The sequence below is a fragment of the Pipra filicauda genome, unplaced genomic scaffold (assembly GCF_003945595.2).
Source record: "Pipra filicauda isolate LSUMZ 115617 unplaced genomic scaffold, ASM394559v2 scaffold167_size3244652_pilon, whole genome shotgun sequence".
Taxonomy (NCBI): domain Eukaryota; kingdom Metazoa; phylum Chordata; class Aves; order Passeriformes; family Pipridae; genus Pipra; species Pipra filicauda.
The window spans coordinates 1598847-1625716 of record NW_024104184.1 but is presented as its reverse complement, the minus strand read 5'-3'; the positions used below and the strand labels follow the sequence as shown (position 1 = coordinate 1625716).

Below are 26870 nucleotides of genomic sequence, written 5' to 3'. Positions count from 1 at the left end.
TAGAGCAAGGAAACCCAGGGCATATACATGACCATTTGTATCTGTGCCTTTGATAGTTTATCTCAGATTCAGATGAATCAGAAATAAGCTAAAAATACTGGTTATCATAGAAAAAAAACCATAATACAGTCTTTCATGTTTTAGCATTTCAGAGTAAGAGCCTGAAATAGTATTCCACCCACACTAGAAAAATTGAAGATATGCAAAAACTCCCATGTGCAACTTTATTATCTATTATTGAAATGGGAAAATGACAACATTGGCAAAATTTTGCCATTTTTGGTAATAAAGTAGGAAAGCAAATGAATTGGCTTCAATCCTGAATCTTCTAGTGAACAGCTGGGAAGGAGGAGGCAAACAGCAGCATCCTAAAAGCCAAACTGAAAAAGATGAGCCAAGGATCAAGAAAAGGTAAAAAGAATGCCCAACTCTCTTTGGCTTGATACAAAAAGGGGCAAAACAAAGAAAATATAACTGTAATTTATGTCCTTATTCTGATGACATGTTGCTGCTTGTTATAAGGCTGGATTAAGACAAATAATATAAAGACTTACTACAAAATTAAACAAAAGCTATGTGCTTTAATCCTTGGACATAAAAATTGTGGGGTTTTTCCGCAGAAAAGCCTACCATAGGTATTTACTATAACCACAGATTATATTCTACTATACCTTCAGCTATTTTGACACCTTCCTTGCCTTCTTCCTCCTCTACTTTATTTTTTCTAATGCTCAGCTAACAGGTACAAAACAACTTCTAATTATTCCAGAGAAAATTAAAGGTAAGTGAAAATACAAGATTACTTTTTAATTATAAAGTCTTTCTTTACTTACCAACATCTCTTCAAAAGGTATTAGATTCTAAAGAGAGTACACTACGAAATAGTTGTGAAAGCCATGTGAAAAACACATTTTCCACTAAAGTCTACAGCACTGGGAACGCCCAAAATGTGAGAAAGATTACTGTGGTTTTACTGGATCTTTCCAGCCTTCGTGTGTGTAGGTATGTGAAACTACGTATTCCACAAATCTTCTCTTACAGCTTTTCAGAAAAAAGCAGCTCTGTTTTGCTTTCTATATCCTCATACCATGCACAGGTCTGTGGTAGAGCAGTAAAACTCCGTATCCTCTGCCTGCAGCAGGTCATAAACAATATTCTTCTCCAAGGCACAATGGCTTCTTTTTTGGCCAGGAAGAAAAAATCTCAGAGATGGCCTAAGAGTATTTCTCCAAAGTTGGATCTAGCCAAATTATAAGCATATAGCAGTCAGAGTATTTTCAAGTTGTCTCACACTATTATTTTTTGGCAGAATTCTAGAGGGGAAGCTTTACACAAAAATTGTCAGTGGTTGAATCAACTTAAAACAGCCCATTAACACAGCATGGTTAAGCACAGTCCATTAAAAGGTTTGCTACTGAATACTGCTTTTGCACAGTTAGTTCTTTGGGGAACAAAATATGTGGTATATTCATAAACTTCTAACAATTACAATAATAATAATAAACATCTGATTAGGAGTTCTGACTCCAGCATCAGTTCGTCTAGCATCAGACCGAGACAAGTTCTGAATATATTTAAAACACAAGAGGTTTACTGAAAAGCATCTATCAACAATTATTTAACACCAAAACACAGTCAAAACATTCAGACAACAAGCTGTGAGAGGGTCAAGACAGGGAAGACTGCTCTAAAAGCTATACAAAACATGCAAAATAAATGACATGTAGAAACATGTCAGCTTTTTACCACTCCACAGCAAGCTGTCTTGTAACATCTCATTCTATGCAGAAACACAGAGGTAGCTTTGAGCCAAATAAACAACTACATACAGTTTAACTTCTCAGGTTGTAAGATTAATAAGCAGATAAAGGCTTCTTTGTTACATAAACACTACATCCCTCTAACCTCTAGCCTACAGAAGTCAGTAACACACTGCAATCATGCTATCATCTGGAATCACCCACAGCTTCCCAGCCATCCCAGGCACACTTTCTGACCCTCTTGATAGATTCTAGATCCAGATTTTGATTTACAAATGGGTATCTCTCCTACAGGCCTTCTATCTATTGCCTAAGCCTGAAGAAAAAAATTATGACATCCATCATGTATCCAGGACAGCCACAGAAGCAGTGGCTCTGTTGTTTGGAACAAAATGATGTTTATTTTTTCCTAATGGACAATTATCGCTTAAGAAGGCTTTAGATATTTTGCTCTTTCTTTACCCATCTGATCCTTAGAATCCTTACTGACATTGATATATATATTAAAGTTCTAAAGTATCAGCTCGTTTATCAACAATTTGAATAAAAATTCACTGATTATAGTAATTTAGACTTCTTTTCTGAATTAAATCCTGGTTCATGAGCCTCTTCCCTGGAGAGGTATCTGTTAGCAAAATATACTAAAGTGCTAGCATTTCTGTTCACCCCTGTAATTTAAAATGGAAGTCGCAGAAATAATTTTTTTTTTAAAACAGGTTTTATTTTTAAGAGACAAAGTGCACAATCTGCAATGTATTAAAAACCTGTACTATTCTAGAAGGACAGACTATAATTTCTTCCCTTTTTTTGGCAAACTTAAGACAAGCTATGGCAAGGATTCCTATGATCTGATGTCAGTCAAAAAAAAATCCTACACTTGCCTTATTGACTTGTCCTGTTTCTCCAGAGAGGTGATGAATCCTTGTTCACTCTCTTTGTTTGCTGACAAAGAACATAAGGCAGCATTGCAGAAATTATGGGGTTTTATTGATCATTTGAACTTTGCTTGTTGAATCGTTACATCAGGGAAAATGCTTGTGTCTGTCTGCATACAAAATCTCAAGGGCAATAAAATATTCTTTAACCTTCTTAAGGGATCAAAGGATGATTTGACAATGTATGAATAAATCCTAAAATACATCAGCTTCTTCCCCAGGCCTAAGTGTTGCACAGTCCTATGCAACCACTCCAAACTGGCAATGAGAACTGAAGGAGTAACCCTAATCCTGATCTAGTATGGTAAACTATACTATATAAGGTATCGCATTTCACCCAGCAGGGATGATGATAATAGAACAATTCTTGTACTAAAAGATCTTGATTGGTTCCAGCATCAGTGAAGTGCATCAGTAGGCATTAAGATGACTCTCCAAGGAGGTGTAATTTAAACATGGATTTATATCCTAAAACACAGGATGTTTTCCGTTAAGAAAAACTGAAAACATCATTTTCAATGCTTAGCCTTGTTTCTACTACAAGTTTTAGGTCTTAATACTGCATTTAAAAGCACTCAAGAAGGTACAAAAACCATCTGGACCTCATGTAAAAAAAATAAAATTTGCATTTGTTCAGAGTCAGCTCCATTCCCTTATATTGCTACAGACAAAGGAATACCTATTTCCCTACACTTCATTCAATGCCAGATAGCCTATCCCAACAAAACCAGTCATCAAACTCTGTGTTTAGCATACAGATTTTTGACTCTTGCAGAAATTTCTGACTTCACAACTCCAGATGGTTGGGATCAAGCTAAATTACCCCTAGGTTAGCTAGCCCTACACAAATTTTCTCATAATTTCTCACACCTCTGAACTTTGTGGAACTTTTCTGACACCTAATATGATATCACTTTTACAAAACCTCTAGCTCAGGGACTTTATACAATTTTCTTGGGTGATAAATACTTGTTTCGGTCATCTGCATGACAGAGGACTTAATTATGCTCAGGTATTGTTTAGCTTGCTTTTTTAAGTGAAAAAAGAGAGGCAAAAGATTTTGTAGTAAAAGGGCATGAGCTTTTCAGGGACTTGTATCAAAATAAACTCAAAAAAACTTCAAGTTTTTCTACAAGAAAAACATTTGGGCTAATTATACCTATTTCCTGTGACAATGTCATTTGGATAAACATTGTGACACCACTTATGTTACAGAATCACAGAATATGCAGAGTTGGAAGGGACCAACAAGGATCATCCTTGTTGGATGAGTCCAATCCTTAGCCCTGCTATCCCCAACCATCCCCAACAGTCACATCATGTGCATGAGAGTGTCATCCAAACACATCCTGAACTCCTGAACAGGCTTCTTGCTGTGACCACTTCCCTGGGGAGCCTGTTCCAGTGCCCAATTACCCTCTGGGTGAAGAACCTCTTTCTAATACTCAACCTAAACCTCCCCTGACACAACTTTAGGCCATTCCCTTGGGTCCTGACACTGGTGACCATGGAGAAGAGATCAGTGCCTGCTCCTCTTCTTCCCCTCATGAGGAAGTTGTAGACTGCAATGAGTTTAACTTGCAGCAGTGAGAAACCAATGATGAATTTTATATATATAAGTTAAAGTGTCCTTTAATGCTTATTTTTCATGAAAAAATTTGAGTAGAAGATACGAATCTGAGAGCTCAAGAACTTTTATATTTCTATGGGTCCATAATGCCAGTTAAACAGGAAAGGGAACCTAATTGAACAATATAACAAAATTACTGCATTACTTAGTTAAACTGTAACCACTGCACACTTAAGCTACAACTGAAAGTAATGTTCCTCTGACCTCTTGACAACATGTATGCCAGCCAAGTCTTGGCGTTATGGACATATTAAAGCATGATAAAGAGTTTTAATTTTAAAAGAATGTCATTGTTAAAATATTGTTATCTTACTTAATAAATTGTGTAAGAAGTTAGGAAAGCAGAACTTTATAACCTCCTGATAAAAATCCATTCTTTTCTCCAGACTAGCCAGTTGTCATATACAAGTATGCCTTCACATTGTTGGTAAAGGTCAATGCCTGAAATGCTGTTGAAGATATCCTTGAAAAAAAGTAAATTGCAAAATATACAAGAACACTTCCACGTGAACACCTTACCACAATAATAATACTTGGATCTGTCAGTACTTTGCTATTTTCAAGAGGTAAAGCACATCCTAGCATGTCCTTTGTCCTAAATGCAGGCACATGCAGTCTAATATTCTCATAAGCAAAGAAGTTACTAGTGGTTAACAATATTTTTTTTATTACAAAAACAATGGTAGTGCAATTTTTGCTAATCTCTTTTTGCATTTTTTGAGTTCTCTAGCCTTACTGATAAAGCAGAGCAAATTAGTATTATAACTGTGAATTTTATTTTTAACTATATCTTAAAATGATTAACCAAAGCTCCTCATGACACAAAAGTATTGTCAAGCCTCTACAATACACCAGTGATTTTCCGTTAACTTGACTAATTCACTTGAGTGTGAATTAATGTTGAAAACTAAAAGGAACAAAGTTCCATCTTTCTTAAGAGGGGCAGATGCCTGCACCTTTTCTGAGATAGAGACCTCTTCAGAGATTTTTTCAGATTTTAAATGGAAATACTTTCCATAAATGATACACATTAAAATTCTTGAAATATACATTTTAAATGCCACTGTTTCAAAGGCGTTCTGTATTAGCATCTTCATAGGTACTGATGTTAATACTTAACAAATCCGTTTTCTTACTGTTGTGCTTTTTTTCAGAAACATGTTGTAGGAGTGGCTTACTATTCTGAAACTCTGTTGGACAACTAGTGTATGCCCTGAAGTGTTACAGATTCCACTTTTTCTTCTCTGCAGCAGTCACTGTTTTACACGGTTACATATATGCTATTTGCCCAACTTATTTGCCTAATAAACTAAATAACCTCAATACTTCAAATATTATTCTTGTGACAGTGGTTTTATATTCCTAAAATTTCTTGTGCTCTTTTCTGAAATTCTTCTAAATCCTATTACTGAGACAGAATGAGCACAGTTTAGAGTATTCTGAATTTGGCCATATTCCAAATTTACATCATTACATTCGTATCTTCTACATCCCTTTGTTTTTTTTTGCAAAGTAGATGTATTTTGTCCAACATCTAGGGAGGGGAGGGAATGAGAAGTAATGTGAAACTCTTTTAGAATGTGCACACTTCCACATCCAAGAGCTGGTCAGAAACTGTCTTTAACTATGTGAATTTTTTTTAAAAGTTTCAGAGTAGATGATGCTAGTTCCATTTTATCATCTCACTTGGGTGTCAGAGAAACAACTACAGTAGCCCACGAAAATGTCTGTTCCCACTTCTTAAATGGATATGTACAGCTACATACAGAAGTAAAAGACTAGAACAAGTAGAATAATATGCTTTCTAGCTAGCAAGTGACCCAGGCGTTTCATAAAGAATTTATTATAGAAGAATTCTGCTACACATTTACAGCTGATGTGTAGCCCACCTTACAAAAGGTACTTCAGCTTCAGCATTGTCAAAAATGTGCTTTCTTTAATCCATCTAATTTACAGGAGCTGTATATACATAAGTGCTAATTCTCATCTTAAAATAACTGCCAGCAGCGGGGGCTGAAGGAAAAAAAGAGTTCACTGATTCATTGCAAATTATATTAAGGAGTACTATTGTTTTCCATGAATGATATAGGTTGTAAATGTTTTCATTATCCAAGTTGTACTTTAAGAACACATCTACATTTTGTGATTGCAAGTTCATTAATTACAGTATGCTCCACTAATTACGTCTAGAAAGTACCTTAATTGCCAACCTACTTGAGCAAATTCCCAGAAACTTTAGTTGAAACCCAAACAATACATTAAGCAGTTTAAAGCTCTCATATAACAAAGTCATTAACACTGCAAGTATTCTGAAATTAGCATCTCATACGTTTCTGTTCTTCAAAACTGTACTATCAGACAGCATAGTATTATTGTAACTCTTATTGCTACAAAGTAATAACTTATTTACATTTGACTGCACAGTTAAATTACCTTTTGATATGCACAAGTAAATTTTAATATGGTGCTAAATAATAGCCAAAATGGCTTTGTCAGAAACAACTCATGCCAAACTGAAGTAATTTATTTCTGTGACAGAGAAATGTACCTTTGAATAGAAGATGTAATATGTTTTGATTTGAAGCAAGGCTGAGACTATTTTAAGTGACTCTTTCTTAGTTAAGCCAAGCAAACATGAACTTCCATAAGATGGACATAAAGAATAGGGTGAGATAACCCTACTGAAAGAGTATTTATATGATTCACTTCAAAACTGAAAGGGTACAACACTTGAACACCTGTGTCTCTCACTGTCTGTCCTAATTCTGGTGCTATTCAACATTCTCATGGATCTAAAAAAGACAGAAGAGATGACAGGACTATTAAAATTGCCAGTGACGACAGACCATCATGGTACACAATTTATACAGGAGGTCAGGCTTAGAATTCACAAAGCAAAGACAGTAGGAGCCTGTACAAACTGAAATGTCATATTAAGGCACATGGAATATGAATTCCACTTGCAATAACTATGAAGTGTCTCTGGTTTAGGAGCACATATTTTTAAAAGAAAAAAAGACCTCTGTCTTTAATTAAAAACATTAATACAGTGTTTGTAACACTGGTCTGTAATTTTATCCCAGCTCCGAGGAATACAAAAAAGGCTACCTCTCAACATCACTGGCTGACTGTGACACTGTGCCCAGTGACCCAGTCTAAGTTTCACATGTGATGCTGCTGCATAACTGGATGCTATGTAAATTGTGTCATAGAACAGTTTGGGTTGGTAGGGTTCTTTAAGATGTGTAATATACACTCAAACTAGATGGTGTGAAAATTCCCTGTGACTTCAAAACAAAAACAATAATGATCCTCAGAGACAAAATTCAATAAATTCTCAGTTAAGATAATATTCTTAGCACATATGTACAGTCACACCACCTGAGAGATTTCTGGGAATTCTGTGTCAAAGCCTCCACTTGTATGAAACCTGCACAACAGTTTTTGTCTACAAAAGAGATGTGTTAGTTGACAGCAGAGAACAACCTGGGCCTAATGCATAGGATGAGGACAATAATTAGAACCTTAACCTTAATTCAGTCCAGCTTCTCCCTCATCTCAAAAACCCCACAAACCTAGACGTAGAAATGGACGCTAAAAAATGATGACTAGTATTATCAGCTTTGCCAGACCTCCTCTGAATACTCAGAGCCAAGGTAAAAAACTTCAGTACATATAAAATATTCAAAGGGACTGTTGACAGAGATCCTTAACTAAAAGAGCTTTAGGAAAACTACTGCAACTACAATTCAAATCCTCATCCATTATTAAAATTCAGCTGCTATCCCCCTGGTATTTTTTCTTGTTTCAATGATACATAAACTGTGAACTTAACTACTGTGAAATATAAATAAGGCCACAGTGCGATATGGACAATAAAGATGCAAACATCCCTTATAGAAATTGGAATACATAATAGTATTATGTGTGAAAAACATAGCAGTGTTTCAGAACATTTAGTACTTTTACCTGGGGTGTACTTTATTTACTAATAAAATTTTCAAGAAAAAAAGAGAATGAATCACTTGTTCATAAAAATTGTATACAGATGCAATGGAAATAGTCTTCACAGGAAAAGTTTAGTGTGCAAGAGAAATTCTATGCAAGTACAGTTGTACAGTTGTATCAAGATGTAGGATTAAGTTCCCTCTTCCACATACCACTATGAAGGCATAAAGTATGAGGCACTTCCAGTGTAGGGAAAAAGACTTCAGTTGTGAATTAAAAAAAAACTAATCTAAGATCTACATTTTAGTTGAAGTCAACAATCTAACATTTTTTAAAAATTCTTGTCACTTGTCTTAGAACTAAGATAAAATTTACCTCTTCTGAAGAGAAAATCCGAAAGATAATCTATAAAATTGTAAGATTTCTAAACTGAGTACAGAACATAAAGTATAAATACAGACCTCATTATTAACAAATGTGTCTTTTTAAATAATATGCATGGGATCAATTTTCAGATGTTTACATGCCAGGACATTATTTCAATGATCCACTTTATTTTTGTCACCAGTTTTGCTATGACAACCACCACCTCAGAAAGACTACTTTATTTACGTGGCTATACAATTTATTTTAAAATAACTAAAAATAAATAAATTCAATACTGCTCAGTCCAATAAAAATTAACTACTTATCCAATCCCCTGCTTTAGAATGTAATTTGCAGCTCATAACAGTTTCTATTCTTCACACCTTACAACTCAACATCTAATGAATTTAAGTCTGTGTGCAGTACTATACAGGTCAGACTACAGCAGCACAAGATTTTTCAGCTCACTGTAGAACTCCATGAATTTATTAATTTTATGGGAGTTTTTATAGCCTGCACTGAAGCAACACAAACTTGACACAGTGATGCTTTCCCACTGCACCATACATGAAAACGTGGGCAGAGAGTCTCCATGAGGAATGCTATTTGCTATTAAGAAGAAAAATATCCTTGATCATGAGGTAGATTAAATTTAATTCTTAGGTATGATGGAAAGGCTGATGCTAAATTAAGGGGAGTGAATTTCCCAAATGTATAGAAGAATAAGCTGTAACAACACAGCAACTGATAAAATCCTCAGTCTATGAAAAGGTTGCTTATATTTATTTGCAGACAATTTTGAAATTCAGATTCCTAGTTAGCATTTTAAAAGGGGATAAAACAAGAGTCAAGTAGAAAGACAGACAGAATGAAAAAGGCCTCATGCATTAACGTCTCCTTAGGCAGAAAAAAAAATGCAGCAAAAAGCAACTGAGTAACATTGTTATACCAAAAGTTTATATAGAGTGATACATACATGCTTGAGGAACATGGTTTTTAATACACAGTACACAAAAAAAACTATAGCAATAATAAATAAATACTGGCCTAGATCTGAATTCAGGAAAATCCTTCACCTAACATCAATAACAAAGAACAAGGTGACTTGGGCTTTTCTGAAATAAGTCAGTGCTTACATCCCAAAAAATACAACGATTGCAACACTAAGCAGCAAAAGCCAAATCTTCTACAACGTTGATCAAGTACAGCACGACAACTACATTTTTTGGACAAGAAATCAGTAGGCTTTTAGAACAAGTCTCCAGGGAAGAGTAAAACCTGCAGTGCAGGAGAACATATGGCACCCTCCCATCCTCCTTGCTGGTAACTCCCACTACAGCACACATTCCTCCCCAAATGCATATACATTTCAGCTTTGCTCATATACAGTGCTGGAGGAGGGAAAGGGAAAGACTGAATGGAGTTCACCTTCCAGTTTCCCTTCTTCCCCGCTCCTGGAGGGGAAGAGTTGCACAAACATGAGCACCACCTGAGCTCAGGAGAGGGAATATGTATCAGCACCCAATAACTGGTTACATGTATGCTTGGTGATCAAAGAGAACAGAATGAAAACATCAACATATTGCCCCATCTAACTTGTGGCGTGGGCACTCACTTCCATGCTTATGTTCCAAAAGACTAACAGAGGCAGCAACAGTCGTGCACACTTCAGCATGGTTCAGCAAACAGAGTACAAGGGATATATTTTGACATGAACTAATTCTGGCTAGATTAGACAAAACACTCTCATGACTATTTTTGGTACTATCCTATCTCCATTACTCTGAAGAGATGCTCCCTAAAATGTGGGCTTCTAAAAATGTATGCTCAGGTACTTTCCAAGTAGTCCCATTTTCCCAACAGTATTCACTGAGAAATTCATCGCTCCCTCCGTCCCTCCCACTCTGCAAAAGTGAAAGTGAAAGTGGGGCAAAACTATGGCTCTGAAAATGAACTGGGGGGACCTGCAAAAATCTGTACATTTGGATTTCTGGCATGAGATGTCTCCAAAGACAACTATGCTTTCCTTTCTTCTGCAATTCCAACACGTTTACAGAGCAGAAATGCTGGACCTGCCTCAGGATGTAAATTACTGATTATTCAAGTAATTGCTGAAACAACTTTCACCTTACTGTACTCAAAAAAATACCACACTTGCTTAGAGCTTGTAAAAGAGATGCTATCAAAATTCTCAAAAGTCCATTTAATGAAAACTTGAGAAATTTTATGGCATTATAAAAATGGGTCAAGTTAGAAAGATACAGCTTTAACTTCATCTTTTTAATAAAGTATCACAAATGTTTAAACTGTTATGAAAACTAGAAAATTGAGCACCAATATCAACGTCTCCCCCTTTTTTTGCTGTTTTTAGAACATAAATCAGTATTTTATGCTATTTGCTGCAGCTATCTTTTTTTTTTTTTAAATTCAGACTAGCAAATATAAAGCAGTACCTTGTCAGAAGAAAAACACTAAAGGAAACAATGATAGTTTAGATAGCGATGGATTCTCTGGGAAAGGCATTGAAAGAGGTCACGGCACAGAAATATTGTACAAAATCAGATACAGTTTTTAGTTAAGAAAAACTTAATGACTTTCAGGAATTAATTATTTTCTGTTAAATATGTATAACACACATACTTGCAGTAATATTAAGTAATTTACTTAAGCTAATTCTACCTTTTCCCAAAGAATTTTAAGGTACAAAGTAAAAGGCAACAACTCCCAATTAGGTATTAAAATTTCAGTCAAAACCATTACTAAACACTTGTATTACCATATGCATCACATTATTATTATATGAATTACTGAAAACTGATTAAATATGCATGTGTCTATCCAAGCAGGTTTCTCCTCAAAATGCAGTCTCCTGCTTTCTTCTATTTTCAATATTTGCTTAAAATGCCTCATATCAACTAATTGTGAATTCCTTACACCACAGTGTGCAACCTGCCATTGAGGGAAGGGAAAAGAGAAGGCTGTTTCATGCTCCATTTGCTGTTGACAACATCTCAGTGGGGCTGTCTGCTTTGCAGACTACTCTGTGGAACATGTGTCCAGCAGGCGCACAATTAACAGCCAGGAGTGCTAACAGATGACCAACCAGAAACATCACTCCCCTGGCCAAGTAACCCAAACCTCTGAGCCAACCCCTTCTCCAGTAGGGTCCAGGGGACACTAACTGAAAAGGAGGTGGCAATTCCCAGTTCTGCCAGGCTCGCCTGGGCCATGGGAGTATGCAGGAGCATTTCAAATACAAACACAGGGCTCTCAGATGGCAGGCGGTGGGTTCAGCTGAGGTCACAGCTTGGAAATCAACAGCGGTAATACAGCAAGATGGCCAGTGTGAGAGGACTTCCTAATTTGGATGCTTTTGAAGGCATTTTGAGGCCTTTGTGTAACAGCATCCAGCTGAAAAATGGAGCAAGATAGGATGGCTGCATGCCCTAACCCTGGACATGCCTAGATACTGTGATGGAAGCTGCTGTCATTGCCACCATCCCAGAGGTAGTCAGGCAATGTGAAACCGAATATGGGAAACAATAATTGTTTTGCTTATCAGTTCTTTGCTTTAATGTGATTTGAAAAAAAAATAAAAATTCAAAGGACCAGGAAAAAATGTTCTCTAACCTCAAACTAATTAAATTTGATTGCAAAACCACACCCCAAAATATTGTAACAGAATATCTCCCCGTACTGCCTCCTCACAAAAAGGAAAGTCTCTGCATTTTGTTTGTTTTACTAACAGACACTTCATAACTTCAGTTTCTGGTACATAATAATCTTCAACTTTATAAGAGCCAAAATTGACCCTGAATATTGCAGGAGTTTATCAGAAGTGGATGTGGAGTCAAATGCAGGTGAGAATGCTGCACAGGGAACAACCCAGAGCTGGGAAGGCAGGCTCTCAGCAAGAGTTGCTAACCGGGAAAAGCGGTTGATGGAAGGCAAGGGGCTCTTCCATGCCCAATTAGTGAGCCCCCTGTGCTCACTCCCACACCAGGAAACCTTCTGCTGAACATAAATTAAAGAACTAAAATTTACATTCATTTCACAATGCTTTTTCCACTTAAACTGCAAAGTACTTCAAAAGTTGAACAATTACAGTTGCTGCTATTACTGGGTGAGAAAATAGAGGCTTCCAAGATCTATTTAAGAAAAAAATGTTACATTCATATGGGGGAAAAAACGTATCTTCATGAAACAAGGCCTGTTAAAAAGGGCCAGTGTTGCCTAATTGTTAAGGCATAGAAACTTTCGAACTCAAATACTGCGTTAAGAACCTGCCTGTTTACTTCTTGTCATTCAGAACTTCACCAAATTTGCCCACCTGTGGCAGTGAGGTTTTCTAATACCTTCCTAAACCATCTACTACACACTTTGTGAGGAATTTCCTAAAGAGTGCTGCAAAATTGCAAACCAGAATCATTAATGAAAAACTATCAATATTCAGAAAGTAACATGTGACACAGGGTCCCCTGCACATTTACCACAGTAATAATATTCTAATACTGAGCAGGAAAGCCCTAGATACTACTTTCATTTAAAAATCCTTCTATTTTCGAAATGTTGCTATTAAATTCACCCATATGTTCCAAAAACTACAGCTCTCATGAGTCTTCTATATTAATGGCAGTTGAAAACAGGCTTGGAACACACTTGAAAAAGGTTACTATTTGAACTACATTAGCACAGTGCAGATCCATTCTCAGACCGAAAACTTGTTTCACTGAAAAGAGAATCACAGTTAACTTGTTACTTCTTCCCTGTTTTGCTTCTTTTTTATTTCTTTTTTTTTCTTTTTTCATAACCATCCTCATTTCTATATATAAAATGTTTAAAGATCAAATATCTTAAATGCTGGTAGTATAGCAAATAAAAAGTGCCCAAGTACTGAACAGTCGGTCACACACTATCATTTCCACCTGCATTCACAACGCCTCAGGTTACGGACATTCAGACTCCCGATGGTTTGTTAACAAGACCTCCGTATTTTCCCTCTACATAAATATTGGAGTTAGACATCCATTCATCTCAAAGAGGTATCTTTTAATTCTTGCTAATGTTTTTACACTAAAAGCATGTCTTCTCTGATTTAGCAACATGACCTGTTAAAGCAATGTCAAACATCTAATAAAACAAGTGCTACTACTAAGGCTAGCATGTTTCCTTCAAGAATCATCTGCCTGTTCTTCAATAATCATCTTTTGCTAAAGTCACCTAAATAACACACTATATATTCTGTTTAAGTTTTGTTGATAATTTCTTTCTGGCTACATGAAGTTTTCTTGTGCTGCACAAATTATTCCAATGAGAAAATACCTATATAGTGTAACACAGTGAGATGAAGCAATGGCTGGAGATGAAATTTAGAGATGATCAACAAGACACATTTTTTTTGTTGTTTTACAACATTTAATCAGCCATTAACACAATGGAATAATTAATGGTTTCTCTTCTCCTATGGAATTGAAAATACTTTTTGTATGTGTATAATAAAACACAGAGGCAACATCTGAAGAATTATGCACAACACCACCTTATTTTTATTTTTAATATTATTTTTATTATTTCTAAAACCACTTAAATATGTGTTATGCCAATATTTCGCCTTTCTTTTTTAAGGCACATTTTTAGTCATTACATGCAGAGGTTGCAAGCTGAAAAATAAAAGTGAACTATCTTGAAGTCAGACATTCATTTTAGCTATTCCAAGATTCAAAACATTCTATCATCTGTTCCTATGGAAACTGAAAGGATATTCTAGGTTATATCAGTATCAGCCGATTATGTTACAGAGAAATCTGTGGTTTATTTTAATCCAGAGTTCAGAGGTATAAATTCATTCTTAGTGTTTAGCTTGGTGATTTTGAATTACTGAGGCACAGTTAACACTTCAGTTCCATTAGATCATACTTTAAGATAAAATGAATTATTTTTAGACCAGAATAGTCAAGGGAAAATTTCATAAGGTTTGGTTAATCCCCATGAAGTTCACCATTCAGATGTAGGATATAAAGAATACATACTTGGAAGGTATTTTTTGGTTGTTAGATGAGCCATACTATGCTGGATCACATCTTAACAGAATAGTTCAAGGAAAAAATAATTTAGATTTATTGAAAACTCCTTCAGTAGTGCCATGCACCAGATGGCCAGATGAAGGAATCTGATTTAGCAAGTTAACAAGATCATGAAAATCATAAGCATAAGACTGAAGATGAAAAATAAAATTGAATAATGCAACATGAGTATATTTCTATGACAAAGAAACTTAAAGGTTAGGATAGAGTAAAACTTGCTAAGGTATTTAAACATATTATGTGAAAGTTCTCTATACAAAGCTATTGTAAAAGAAAGAACAGAAACAGTATAAGTTGGTAGGATTTTAATTAAACAGACTCAAATGCCACTGTAATCTTTCACAATGAAAGCCAAAATGACAGCTACAGCATGTTGAAATAAGTCTTCTCTGTCTACATTAGAATTAGAAAAAGCAGTAAAATGGGTGGCTAAAATGAATTTAAATACAAAGCTTTGGATCTCATACTCTGCCTTCATTCAGCAAAACTAGACGATTTAAAGTCAACTGTAGGTACCATCCTCACCTTATGCCAAAAGTAGCAAGCAGGTTCCAATTTTCCTTTTTTACAGATAAGACTTCATCTTCTTATTATAGATTCAAGAAATTGACTTCAAACTGAATAATCAAAAATACCTTCCATTTCTATATCATATTGTAGTCAATCACTTTATCATGAAATAACTGTCTCAGTCTAGTTCCCATCAGGATCTCCCCCAGGGAATCAAGATTGTGGAATAATAAGGAAACATAACAACTACTGCCTAAAGTGTACTATATTGGTTAAATTTTTGACAGTGATGAAGTTAAATTCCAACCACTAGCTTTCAAAATAGAAATAAATGCCAGAACAAAAAAAGAAAAAAAAAATTAAAAAAGCAGTGATTATGACTTTAAAAAAAGTAGCATTTCAACTCCAGTTATTCCAGGCTTTTTATGAGGGTAACTAACAGTATATGGACAAAAAAGATGAACGGTTGTGTGCCAAATTGGAGGGGTTCTTTTCTCATTTTTTTATACTTTATTTGCTATTCTAATGATTATTTTGTAATTATGCACACATATGCAGTTATGCATATCTACATAACAGCAATCAATTCTACTGACATTCTGAAGTACACAAGGGCTTAAATCATTTAAAAGGTATGACAAAATATGAAAGCTAATATGTAAAAGCAGCAAAGAGCAGGCAAAAACATCTGGAAGCTAAAATTTTGCTTTTGACTAGCTTAGTACGTGAGTGTGGGTAATGTAACAGACTCTAAACTAAATGAACTAAAGATGAACATTAAAGAGACCACTACACAACCGTGGAACACTCAAAGTGACATCCTCCTATGATATTAGACTTTGTTCTGCAGTCACGCTCTTCTCCATAGAGCCAAGAACTTTAGACAGCATATTCATACACTTGCACAGTCCATTTTACTATAAAGCATTCATCTGAAGATGACACTAAGAAAAAAAAGCAGGCATACTTTGATTTAAATCGAAGTGTTAAAATATCGTAAACTAATCTAGAAAAAAGGATGTTTCAGTGAAACATATACTCTTGCTAAAGTAGGCAAGATTGAAACTGAGAAACTCAAGATCACAAGACCCTGCCAAGAGAGTCATGATCCAAGAGCCATTCACACCTCTGGCAGTAGTAATAGGAAGCAATTCAAAAATGCAACATTATCATATTTTTCATGTTTCATCAAAAAAGTGAAAAATGGAGCCCAGTCCCAGCCATTCCTAATACTTAAATATCTCAAACTCCTCCAAGTGTATTTGTACAACTGGAAAATGCTGCCACAGGATAATAAAGAGCATGTATTGCTTAAGATCCTTGACATTAGATTGAACACATTAAAGATTAATTTCACCAATCTTGCCATAACACTGTAAGTTGTGCTACATAAGCACTTAGCTCAGAGGGCCCTGAAACGAAATAAATTACGCAACTTGATGATTGTGTCTGGAAAACTGGTCAATTATGTGCATACTTTACCCTCCAATCCCTTGGGGATAAGGAAGAGACCTATTAGAGATCCTTGACAAGAGATTAAATGCTGTTCTATGAAAGATGTCAGATTAATTTCACCAATTTTTCCATAACATTGTAAGATGTACTATACAAACACCTAGTGTAGGGAACCTGAACTGAGATAAATCGAGCAACTTCTGGATAATCACCTCCAGACAACTGGTTAATTATGCAGACACTTCATGCACCCATCACTTTTCTCAGGCACTGAATAGCATTAGTCAAGAACAATTATGCATATACATCTAGTTAATAATTTTTTAATGTTAAAAAAAAAAAAAAAGCTGTACCTGTTCCAGAGACAACTTACAGGAATGGTGCAGTATGAAAAAGAACTCAAAACAGAACAATTCACAAAACAAATTCTACTCGGTGAGTTACAATATGAAAACTCAAAATTCTCCCAAATATGCTCAAAATGATGACAGTTTGAAGATGTTACACTGAGTAACTGAAAAATTTTTGTTCGGATCATATTGTTTACCTATTATATCCTGTGAATACAAACCCAGCATTTGAATATCTTTCAGAATTAGAGTTTAGATTTATTTATGTTGGGTTTTTTTCCCCCCTCTCCTTTATTCTGTGAGCAAAGCTCATAATTTTGGAAAAAATAAATCTATGTATTTTAAAAAAACCTGCAGACACAATTTAACATGCATTTGGACAAAGGACGGTTATTAAGTTTACATTTATTTTTTTCTTTCTCTAACATGATCAGGACACTTCACTACATGATCACCAGAACAATTTCAATGAATTATCAGTGAATTTAATTCTCCCCAGATCCATGCTAGGCAGGTAAATAAATTTCCCCACACCTTAAATAAGGGAAATTGGACAACAAACATCACATAATTTATTCAAAACCTCGAAAAAGAAGTAGTCTTACATCTACAGATGCCTTCAGGAGACAAAAAAAGAAAATTTTTACTCTTTATGATCAAAGATACAGAATGTTTCTGTAACACACAGAAGGACAAACTGTTTAAGGTGCAAATTCACAGAAATATGAGTTCTACTCTCATTTCCACACCACATCTTGCTTGACCAAAATGGATATTTATATTTTAATCAATCTTTAATTATACATAGTCCTCTTTTCCAACTCTTTTCTGCACACACATGGTCTGACTCTTAATGCTACCAATGCTGTCACTAGCAGATGGAACTAAGTCTGGTCATCCCTGGCTGTAAGGCCGACATTAAGCATGTCAGTACACAGCAGAAAGAGTTTGAAGTGTGAGCTAAGTTGCAGAGAAACGTTTCTTCTTTGTAAGCACAGCAGCCCCAACACTGTGTCTGGAAAAAAAGTCCTACCTGGAATTGAGCTATGGTGATCTTAACAAATTTCTCTTGTTCCCAGTAATCTCTTATTACTCAGATCTTTACACAATATTGCTGTTGAAAACAGGCGTGAAGAGGTGCCAAGAGCAAATCCAGATTCTTCTCCAGCCTATGGTTCATCCTGAGAGCGAAAGAAATGCTGGGGATGCTTCAGGTGGTTCCAAGATGGATAGTGTACCTCTTTTTTTTTTTTCCTTTTAAAGTACAAAACATTGCTGTCCCTTCTCTTAGAAGGGTGACTTTTTTTAAAGTTCTCGATGCATCTCTGCTAAAGGAGTCTCTCCTGCTTTCTATGCTATCTGCCATTAACCTGCTTACAGCGGGAATGGAAAGTTAGCGAGGAGGTCCGGACTAAACAGTAAGGACAGGGGTTTGAATCTATTGCCTTGAAACTGTTCTGTGAGTCACGAAAGATCATCAGTCTGTGCTATTTACACTAGGAGTGGCTAACAAAGCACACATGACAATAAAAAAACCTGCCTGTAGCCACCAGTACCCCTGTGTGATCGGGTTTGCTATTATTTGTATTACTTTTGTCAACAATAGCAAAGAGAGATTACTCTTTCTAAAACGGTTAGGAAGACAAGTATGGTTGGCAGCTCTATGAAAGCCTGTTAAGTCTAGACACACTGACAGACACTTCTAGTTCAAACCCAGATGGCAGCTTTAAGATACCATGGGGAACATGAGTTCAACCACATGAGTTGAAGCCTTCACTTCTGAAGCAGTCAACGGCTAATGCCACACTTCCAAAGGAAGGGGGAAAGAGATTTCACTTCCTCTGAGAAATACACAAATGTCACAGTGGTGAACATGCTATAAAAATTTGTATTACATTGTAGAGAAAAAGACAACGTATTACTTAAGTGTAAGTATCTGGTTTCCTGTGCTACTGCTGAAGGTTATTTGGGGAAATCTATGCACAGCTCATTAGCTTATACATCATTAAATTAATAACCAAAATAACAAAAATAGTTTCTAACCTAACCAAAGGAGATAAATAAAAATGTTGAAAGTGGCAGCTTAAACTTTTTAGCTCTGTTCTTTTTGTCAGAGTAACTTCTAGCAGCATTTCCGAAAAAACCTCTGAATTCTAGAGAAGACATTCACCAAATTGCAATGCCTTTTGCTTAAAAGGAGATATTTAAAGGTTTTTTATGTATTTCTACTTCCCACTTCTCTTTCAGGTGAACACTGAAATACTCTGAAATGGAGACATAAGGCTAACTCTCTTCTTAAGGCATTGCTGAAAAGTGCTAGATGGAATACAGAAATACAGCTCGCTCTTACGTAGGCAATTGATCTCATGTATTATTTACACAGCAGATCAAAACAAAGGTGAAAACTAAAATTGCTGTTGCAGATATGAATACCAAATAAGTGAAGAACCACCTGGAAAAAAAAAGAGATGCTCTGTTTCCAAAGGTACAGACTTGGCTACCAGAACAGACACTAGCAGGAAGACAGTCCATCTGAAGAACCCTGTAGTACCGAATGCAGGAAAAAGATGAAGACGCCATGTCCTCTTACAGGAAATGTCAGGGCGTGGAAGGTATAAATGTAAATCAGCTTGTCAATAAAACACACAGCTACAATAATAGGAATCAAAGATATATGATCTACTAGTCATATTTCAAAGTCCAGATTTCTTGGGCAGTGCCTGCATGTGCATTTTCTAAAGCATACTATTTTTCCCAACATTAAATTCACGAATCATATCCAACAACAAATCTGTGAAACATAACCCAACACCTCTTCATGAAAACATCCCCACTTCTGATATGACTAAGCACTAATAATTTTCTTCCAGACAATCTTCCATTTGTTGGAAACAGGCCCCTGGCTAAAGCACAACAGGCATATACTTTAATAATCTCTTGATTACCTGGATACAGCCTGGAACACCTAATAAATCTGTCAATTTTTCAGGTGGAGTGGGATTGATTTCCCCAGGGTTTCTCTGCCAGTTTCACTTTAGTATTTAATATGAAGAGAAAAGTATTAGAGAAGGTCAAATCCGACATGAAAAACTAGAAGGAGTACACACTGATGAAGACTTTTGCTACATTTAAAATAAGTGTCTGCTTGCTTTTTCTTAGGCCGTATCTTTGGTCAATTTTTATTTAACATTTTATATGTTTCATAGCTTGCAATGAGTCCAATCACAGCTTGGCAACATTCTCAAATAGCCAGAAGTTTCAACACTGGAATTGTAATCAGGTGAAAAATGACAGTGGTTTTATCTATCACTCTGCTATCAGTAAACAGTCAAGGGTATTTACCACAACCATGACTTACTGCAGAAAATTAGTTGAAATGAGAGGTCTAAGAAAAAGTTTGAAACATACTGATAATTTTAATCCTCAATTGCCTAACCAAGCCAATTTATTGAAGAGGTTTTCCATTCTGTATACATTCTAGTTTCATATCAACCTTCAACAGTATAAACAAATGCCATATCGACTTACAGAGAAGTTTAACTCTTGCATAAAAATGTCTTACTCTAAGCCTCTTTGTTCTCTAATTTAAAATTCAAATTTGATAGAAACTTGTACCAGATTTTTCTTCTTACTAGAAATAGGGATTTAAAATACTTTAGTTTTTAACGAATTCTAAAAAGTATAGACAAAAGAACATTACATTTTAAAAAGACAAGAAAATAGCAGTAAAGATACTACAAATAGTTAATAAATGTAGCTAGGTTATTAAAATGTAGATAATTACACTTAATATGGATTAATGTAATTATGCATATTCATTTTTATATTCCCTACAGTGAATATTTACCTCAAAGTTTAAAATGCTCTTTAAAGTTTTAATGCAAAATCTTTCAAATCTTTTCAATATATTTCTGCACAGTTAAAATGCAGAAATCTTCTTACAGTTTTAAGAAACTGCATTTTTCGTATTTATACAGCTTGGCAATTTTGGCAGTGTAGTATATGGTATTTAATGCATCAAGCTTTTGTGATAGTGTTTACAGTTAAAGTCTTCATATCAGCACCTACTTTCTCCCAAATTTCAGGGTCAGATCCTGCAAAATTTTTTCCTGTAAATGCTGTACAAGACCAGTTTTGTCAATTTCTTTGAATATTGTCACGTGTGAGAATTATTCACGTAAGACTTTTTTCACGTTTAATTTCCACTAGACAATGCTACACAAAGCAAAGGAAATCAAGCTCAACTCCACTTTTGAAAGGAAGTAAAGAAAAAAGTGTATTTTACCTGAGTCTCCACACCTTGCTCAAGCAACCTTTTAGCCTGGTTTTCCACCTCAAGCCGAGCTCTTGCAATAAAAAGCAGGTCATTTTCAATTACTTCTATTCCAGACAGATCTATCCCTTGAGAAAGATAATCTATAAAAGCAACAAAACATTGATAAGCATAACACGGGATAATGGAACACTTTAAGCATGTTAAAACCTTTCAAAATTACAGTCAGTTCCAAGGGACATTTTTGTATACAACACTTGACAATAGAGTACATCAAAGTAATGTCTTATACCAGAAAAACTGAAAATCAAAGGGTTATTACTCAACAAAACCTGGATATTGAATACATTGAATTTACTTCAATGCAATTCTCTAGACCCAGAGATTGTCAGAGGTGCAAAGCATTAACTAGATTGTTAAACTTATCTAAAGAGATATTTGAATAAGCATAATTTGTTTTAAGATCTGAAATTAAAGATGCATTATACGTTAAAAAATTTAAATTATACTTCAAATATTTAAATTGCACTTCTACACATTTGGAATCAAACACAGAAGAATGGCAAGAGAGGAAAAGAATATATATTTTTTCTTTTCTAATCACAGAATCATCACAAAATTTATTACCACCATGGAAACCACCATCAGCAGAGTAGCTACAGATTACTGGGCTGGAGTGGCGACTGCAGCAAAATCTATTCACACTGAACTTTTCTCAATGGTTTTTTTTCTCCTTTTTGATCTTTCTGGATTTAAAATAACTCAGTTCCCCATGTCAAGGTAGCCCAGACCTTTACGCTACCGCTTATCTGCAAGACAACGCAGGACTACTCTCATTTACACATTTTTCAGCATTTTGCTTAATCAAGCTGGTTGTCCACTGCTTCTTTTGAAAGAAACAAATAAAACTAATAAAATAATGGCCAAGGCATTTCAGCCAGTATCAGATACTTCCTCCATAAGATGATGTTCCACTATTTCCATTTATAACCAGCCCTCTATGACTTCCTAATAAATTTATCTTCCTTTTATGTCTTCCCAGAAAGTTTATTAAGGCACAGGCTTAAAAATTTGAGCTAAATTCACCAAACTGTTAAATCTTTGACAAATAACCTTTCACTTTGGTAGCCTTTTATTTTTGTTTATTCACAATAAACTAATCTAATTCTCAGATGAATTTTAGCAATCACATGTTCACAAATGAACACAAAATTCCAAGTGAGTCATTCCAGCTAAGTAGAGAACATCCCTGTACCTGCACATGAAAACCACTGTAAAGCTTAGAAAGGCATAAAGGAAATTATCTCTCTTAGCAGTACAGTATGTCAAATAGGTTTTTTTTTTTTTAAACCCTGTTATTGCCAGTCTTCGCGAGCGAAGATTTGGGAAAGGTCATTAACCCTTCCAGCCTGCGCAGTGGATTTTTAGGTGAGACACAGCGTGCGCTGAACTGAGCCCACCCTTTAGTCCTGAGGTTCATCTGCCGGGGCCGAGCCAAGCTTGGACAGTGGCAGTGAGGTCCCCAGGATGTAGGTTTGTTTAGAGTGACCTTCTCTTAGGTGGATTGCCTTCCACGGCTGACGAGCTCCACCTGCCCAGGGGGCTGGGAATCGAACCCGGGTCGCAGCGGTGAGAGTCAGACACTCTACTAAGAAAAGGCCTGCAAATGCTTTTGTCTTTAGGCATTTGTCTAAATGAGGAGTCAGAGGACAGCCAAGCAGCAGGACAGCACACATCGCACTGCACAGGCCATTAATGAAGCCCTATATGCAGGTGTGCTTACAAAGCTGCTTTTGCCAGGGGCTACAGCACCCACACTTACCCATTACTTCCCTGCAACTTTTTGCTGTGACTAAGCTGCATCTCTACAGGTGGCCTTGCATATGAACTCATTAAAACTAATATTAAACTCCCACTCGTTCCAATGAGCAAGTGTCTTGAATGTGAAGACTAGTTTTCTGACACCTTTCTTTCAGCTGCACAGAAAAAAAAAAAAGAGCAAAGAACTATCCACAGATTAAGTCTGCTGCCACAGTAAACTCTGAAGAAGTTTCTCGGCAATATGAGGTTAAAAAAGGTGCAAATATTACCAAAAATTTATATCCCACAAATACAAGAACTGCTGTGGAGTTCACTTATGGCATAATATCATATTCTGCAATCCCAGGCTGCTTAAACAAAATAAAATTATAATACAGTTCTGATATCCTAAATCCACAGAAAAATCTGAGGAAGAGAACTAAAAAAGAGACTGTTTCTCCCTGCTGTGTTTTATCTCAAAATCTAAATTAAGTCACTTCAAGTGCTAAAAATCTAATCCTTCTGATGGTTTTAAGAAAAGAACAGAAAGACCATGCTGCTTTGGCTTCTCCAAAAACCTCCATCTGTGCCTCAGACTGCCAACCACCTCCTGCTAAACTGCTAAAATCTGCAGCTTTGTTCCAAATTTCCTGCAATCCTAACAAAATGCCTTGGGACAATGCATTTCAGCGGGACTTCAAAACAGTGGCTAGACATCCGACTATGGATGCTCTTAGTTGCTATTCTAACCAGTAGGGAAGCTCTAACAATCTTATTACACACTTTTCAAAAGAAATGCAGTTTCCATAAGGACAGCAGGTCTGTGGCAGAAACACCAGCAAGTGCCATTCCTGTGTGAGAGCAGAAGCTGCAATACAGGCAGGTTATGTGCCTTCTGATAGTTTTTATTGTCCAAGCAGACAACATAATATTAGAAATCTCTACACTTGCGTACTCTCGAGAGTGATATTGCTGTCATGGACAGCACGATTAAACCGAGCAGAAGGGCAGCTGACACAAGGGCAGCCAGATCACTGCCAGAACACCTGTGCATTCAGGATCCAGTTTATTTAAAATATTGCAGAGGAACTCACACATTTCAATCGGTCGATTCTAGTTAGTAAAAAAAACCCTGTCAAGTGAAATACAACAAAGATACTACCAGTTATTAACCCAGGGACTAGCAAATGTAGGATTTTGCTTCAGGCACTTGCGTAATCATTATTCTATTTCTTGCCAGGCACAGTCAGTCAATAACATTGTGGTCATGATCAGAGGTGAGTGGGACATGGGCTGTAAGGTACTTGTGTCTTCTGGTCAGGAATTAAGCTAACACAATGGCTCATTCCTCAGTTGGCACAGACTCTGGGGACTGGGGCCCAGTTTAAAACTTGTCAGCTTTCCATCTACTTTAACCTTAAAGCTCTGGAGTAAAACTATATTAACCCTAACAGATTTAGTGACTATAGTATTTATAACTGACATCTCTCCTTTAACAGATTTTAAAAGCACATATATAACATTTTGTTTACTTTGGGAAGACTTGTGCCTTAAACAAATGAGAGCCTAAGTATTTTATAACACCACATGCAAGGATGGTGGAGCAGCCACCAAGGCATTGCCCTCGCATGGAGCAGCACAACATGCAGCCCGTTGTCCCAGTCACTTCTGCTCAGCAGAGACAGGGAGGAAATTAGAGGAGGGAGCTTTAGTCCTAAAATCATTCCTCTGCCTCTCTCATCCCTCTGATAACTCTACCTCTTTATATAGGTTCATGAACATAAAGGCAAATCCTTAACTCTCCCATAGGGTGTTGGTATTGCTTGCCTTCTATCACACCCTATTAAGCTGGAAAGCACAGCTGGAAATTACTTTTTAAGGATTTAAAACAGACTGCCTGCTGAATCCTCTTCTTGAACAAAAATACGGTATGTCAAGGCAGAATACACTAAGACCTAGGAGTAAGTGACATTTATAATCTACCCCAGCCTAACAAAGGGTTAGAACTTTGTACTTCTTTATAAAACAAACATTTTTGTCAATACAATTCTAAATTTTCTTGATTTATAAAACCTGAACAGATTTTCTAATCTACTGTCTGAGATGCTCCTTGAAAATGCATTTCTCAAACCAATATTTCCCAAATAGTTCTGTAAGAGGAGAACATAGAGACAAATCCAATATGCACATAGTACATTAGGTAGAAAAACAATACTTTGAGCAACACAGTTAGTTTTTCTTAATCTAAGTGACTCACCAACACAGAATCTTTCTATTATGTGATCTCTTTTTTTAACCTTAAATATTCTTTGTAATAATATAGAAACAAGATACAAAAGAATCTGAATTAAAACTTTTTCTCAGTATTAAAATATGTTTTGGAACAGAGATAACTACAAAGCATCCATATGAGCTCCACAATGACTGTATTAGGCTCTTTATATAGACTGAGTTGAATTTGAGCTTTTGCTAGAAATTAGAGAAGCAAGAGAAGTCTACTGAGAAGAATCAGGTGCCCTAACAAAGAGGAAAACAGGATAGCCAGTAATAAACCAACATGTTTAGGCTGCATCACCCAGGAGGCTGCTTGAGTCAAAAGAGAAACCCTTCTGTGCTCTGAGAACTAATCTCAGTGACAGTAATAAAGAGGGGGAAAGAAAGAAATTCAGAACATCTAAAGTGGATTCCCTTGGAGCAAACACCTAAGATCTGCACACACATCACTCCCCTCAAATGCAAGAATCCAACGACAAATTAAGAGGTGTTTTATGGGAGATTGGGAAGGGGCGGGGTACTAAAGGAAAATAAGCCATTTCTGAAATTAAATAAAATCAGAGAATGATGAAATAATAGGTCTTTGTTTGCCTGTTTGAGGAAGGTTTGACGCTTATTTCTTTTGCACTGGTTATTTATTTTGTTTCTTCAGTCTTAGTTGCAGAGAATGTTGGTGATATCTGTACTCTAAGAAGATACTGTTATTTTTCCATAATGAAGAAAAATTACAATTTTTTAAGAAACTCCTAATTTAAACTTCAAAAAGTCAACAGATCTAAATGATACCCACGAGTCCTGCTGCGATTTAACTATGCAGCAGACGAGAGGCTACGTGATTATCAAGAAATATTGTAAAAAGCTCACGTGCATTGGTAGAAGATGTTCATAAAACTGAATCTAAACTGCTATTTGCAATATTTATTTCTGTTACACACAATTAGGAGGGACTGGACAGATACTGTAAAAATACATAACATCTTTCCTACGAGGGACAAGTATTCAGTAATGGCAATTAATTTCAGTTTTCAAAGTGGTTATTAAAAGTTCAGTCTTTGGTCCTATACTAGTGCCTAGATATAATCACAAAAACCCGAGTGGATTGATTTGTTAGAATTGCTGAGAATCCATTTGAATTTTTTTTTCATCTGCTTCTTACATACCTCAAAGTGATTTACTAATTCAAATGAGCCACAAATCTAATCGAGCACAGAAGCTTCCATGGTCTTAATGGAAATGTCAGTTATAGCACTATCTACTGAAAAGGAAGGACAAGATCCTCTTTGACTCACTTGTATCCAAACCCAGGATCCTGCTGGGTCTGAATATGCCAATTTGTATGTTTTCATCAATACAGGTAATGTAAAACCAAAGTCAGTCTTAGAACAGAGTGTGAGATCCCAATTCCCCAGCAGAAAATGTATGTTCACCCTTTCATGAAAGCAACCTAAGGTTTTATATTACATGTCTAGTCTCTAAGTGGAATAGG

At 36.0% G+C, this 26870-nt stretch overlaps 1 protein-coding gene across 1 annotated transcript in view; it reads right to left on the bottom strand.

Moving 5' to 3' along the window:
- The window catches only part of COG5 (component of oligomeric golgi complex 5), a 183460-nt gene that overhangs the window by 87840 nt on the left and 68750 nt on the right, over window positions 1-26870 (bottom strand). The window contains exon 7 of the mRNA XM_039379426.1: window positions 21323-21453. Within this exon, the coding sequence (XP_039235360.1) occupies window positions 21323-21453 (131 nt within the window). The remainder of the gene's footprint in view (window positions 1-21322; window positions 21454-26870) is intronic.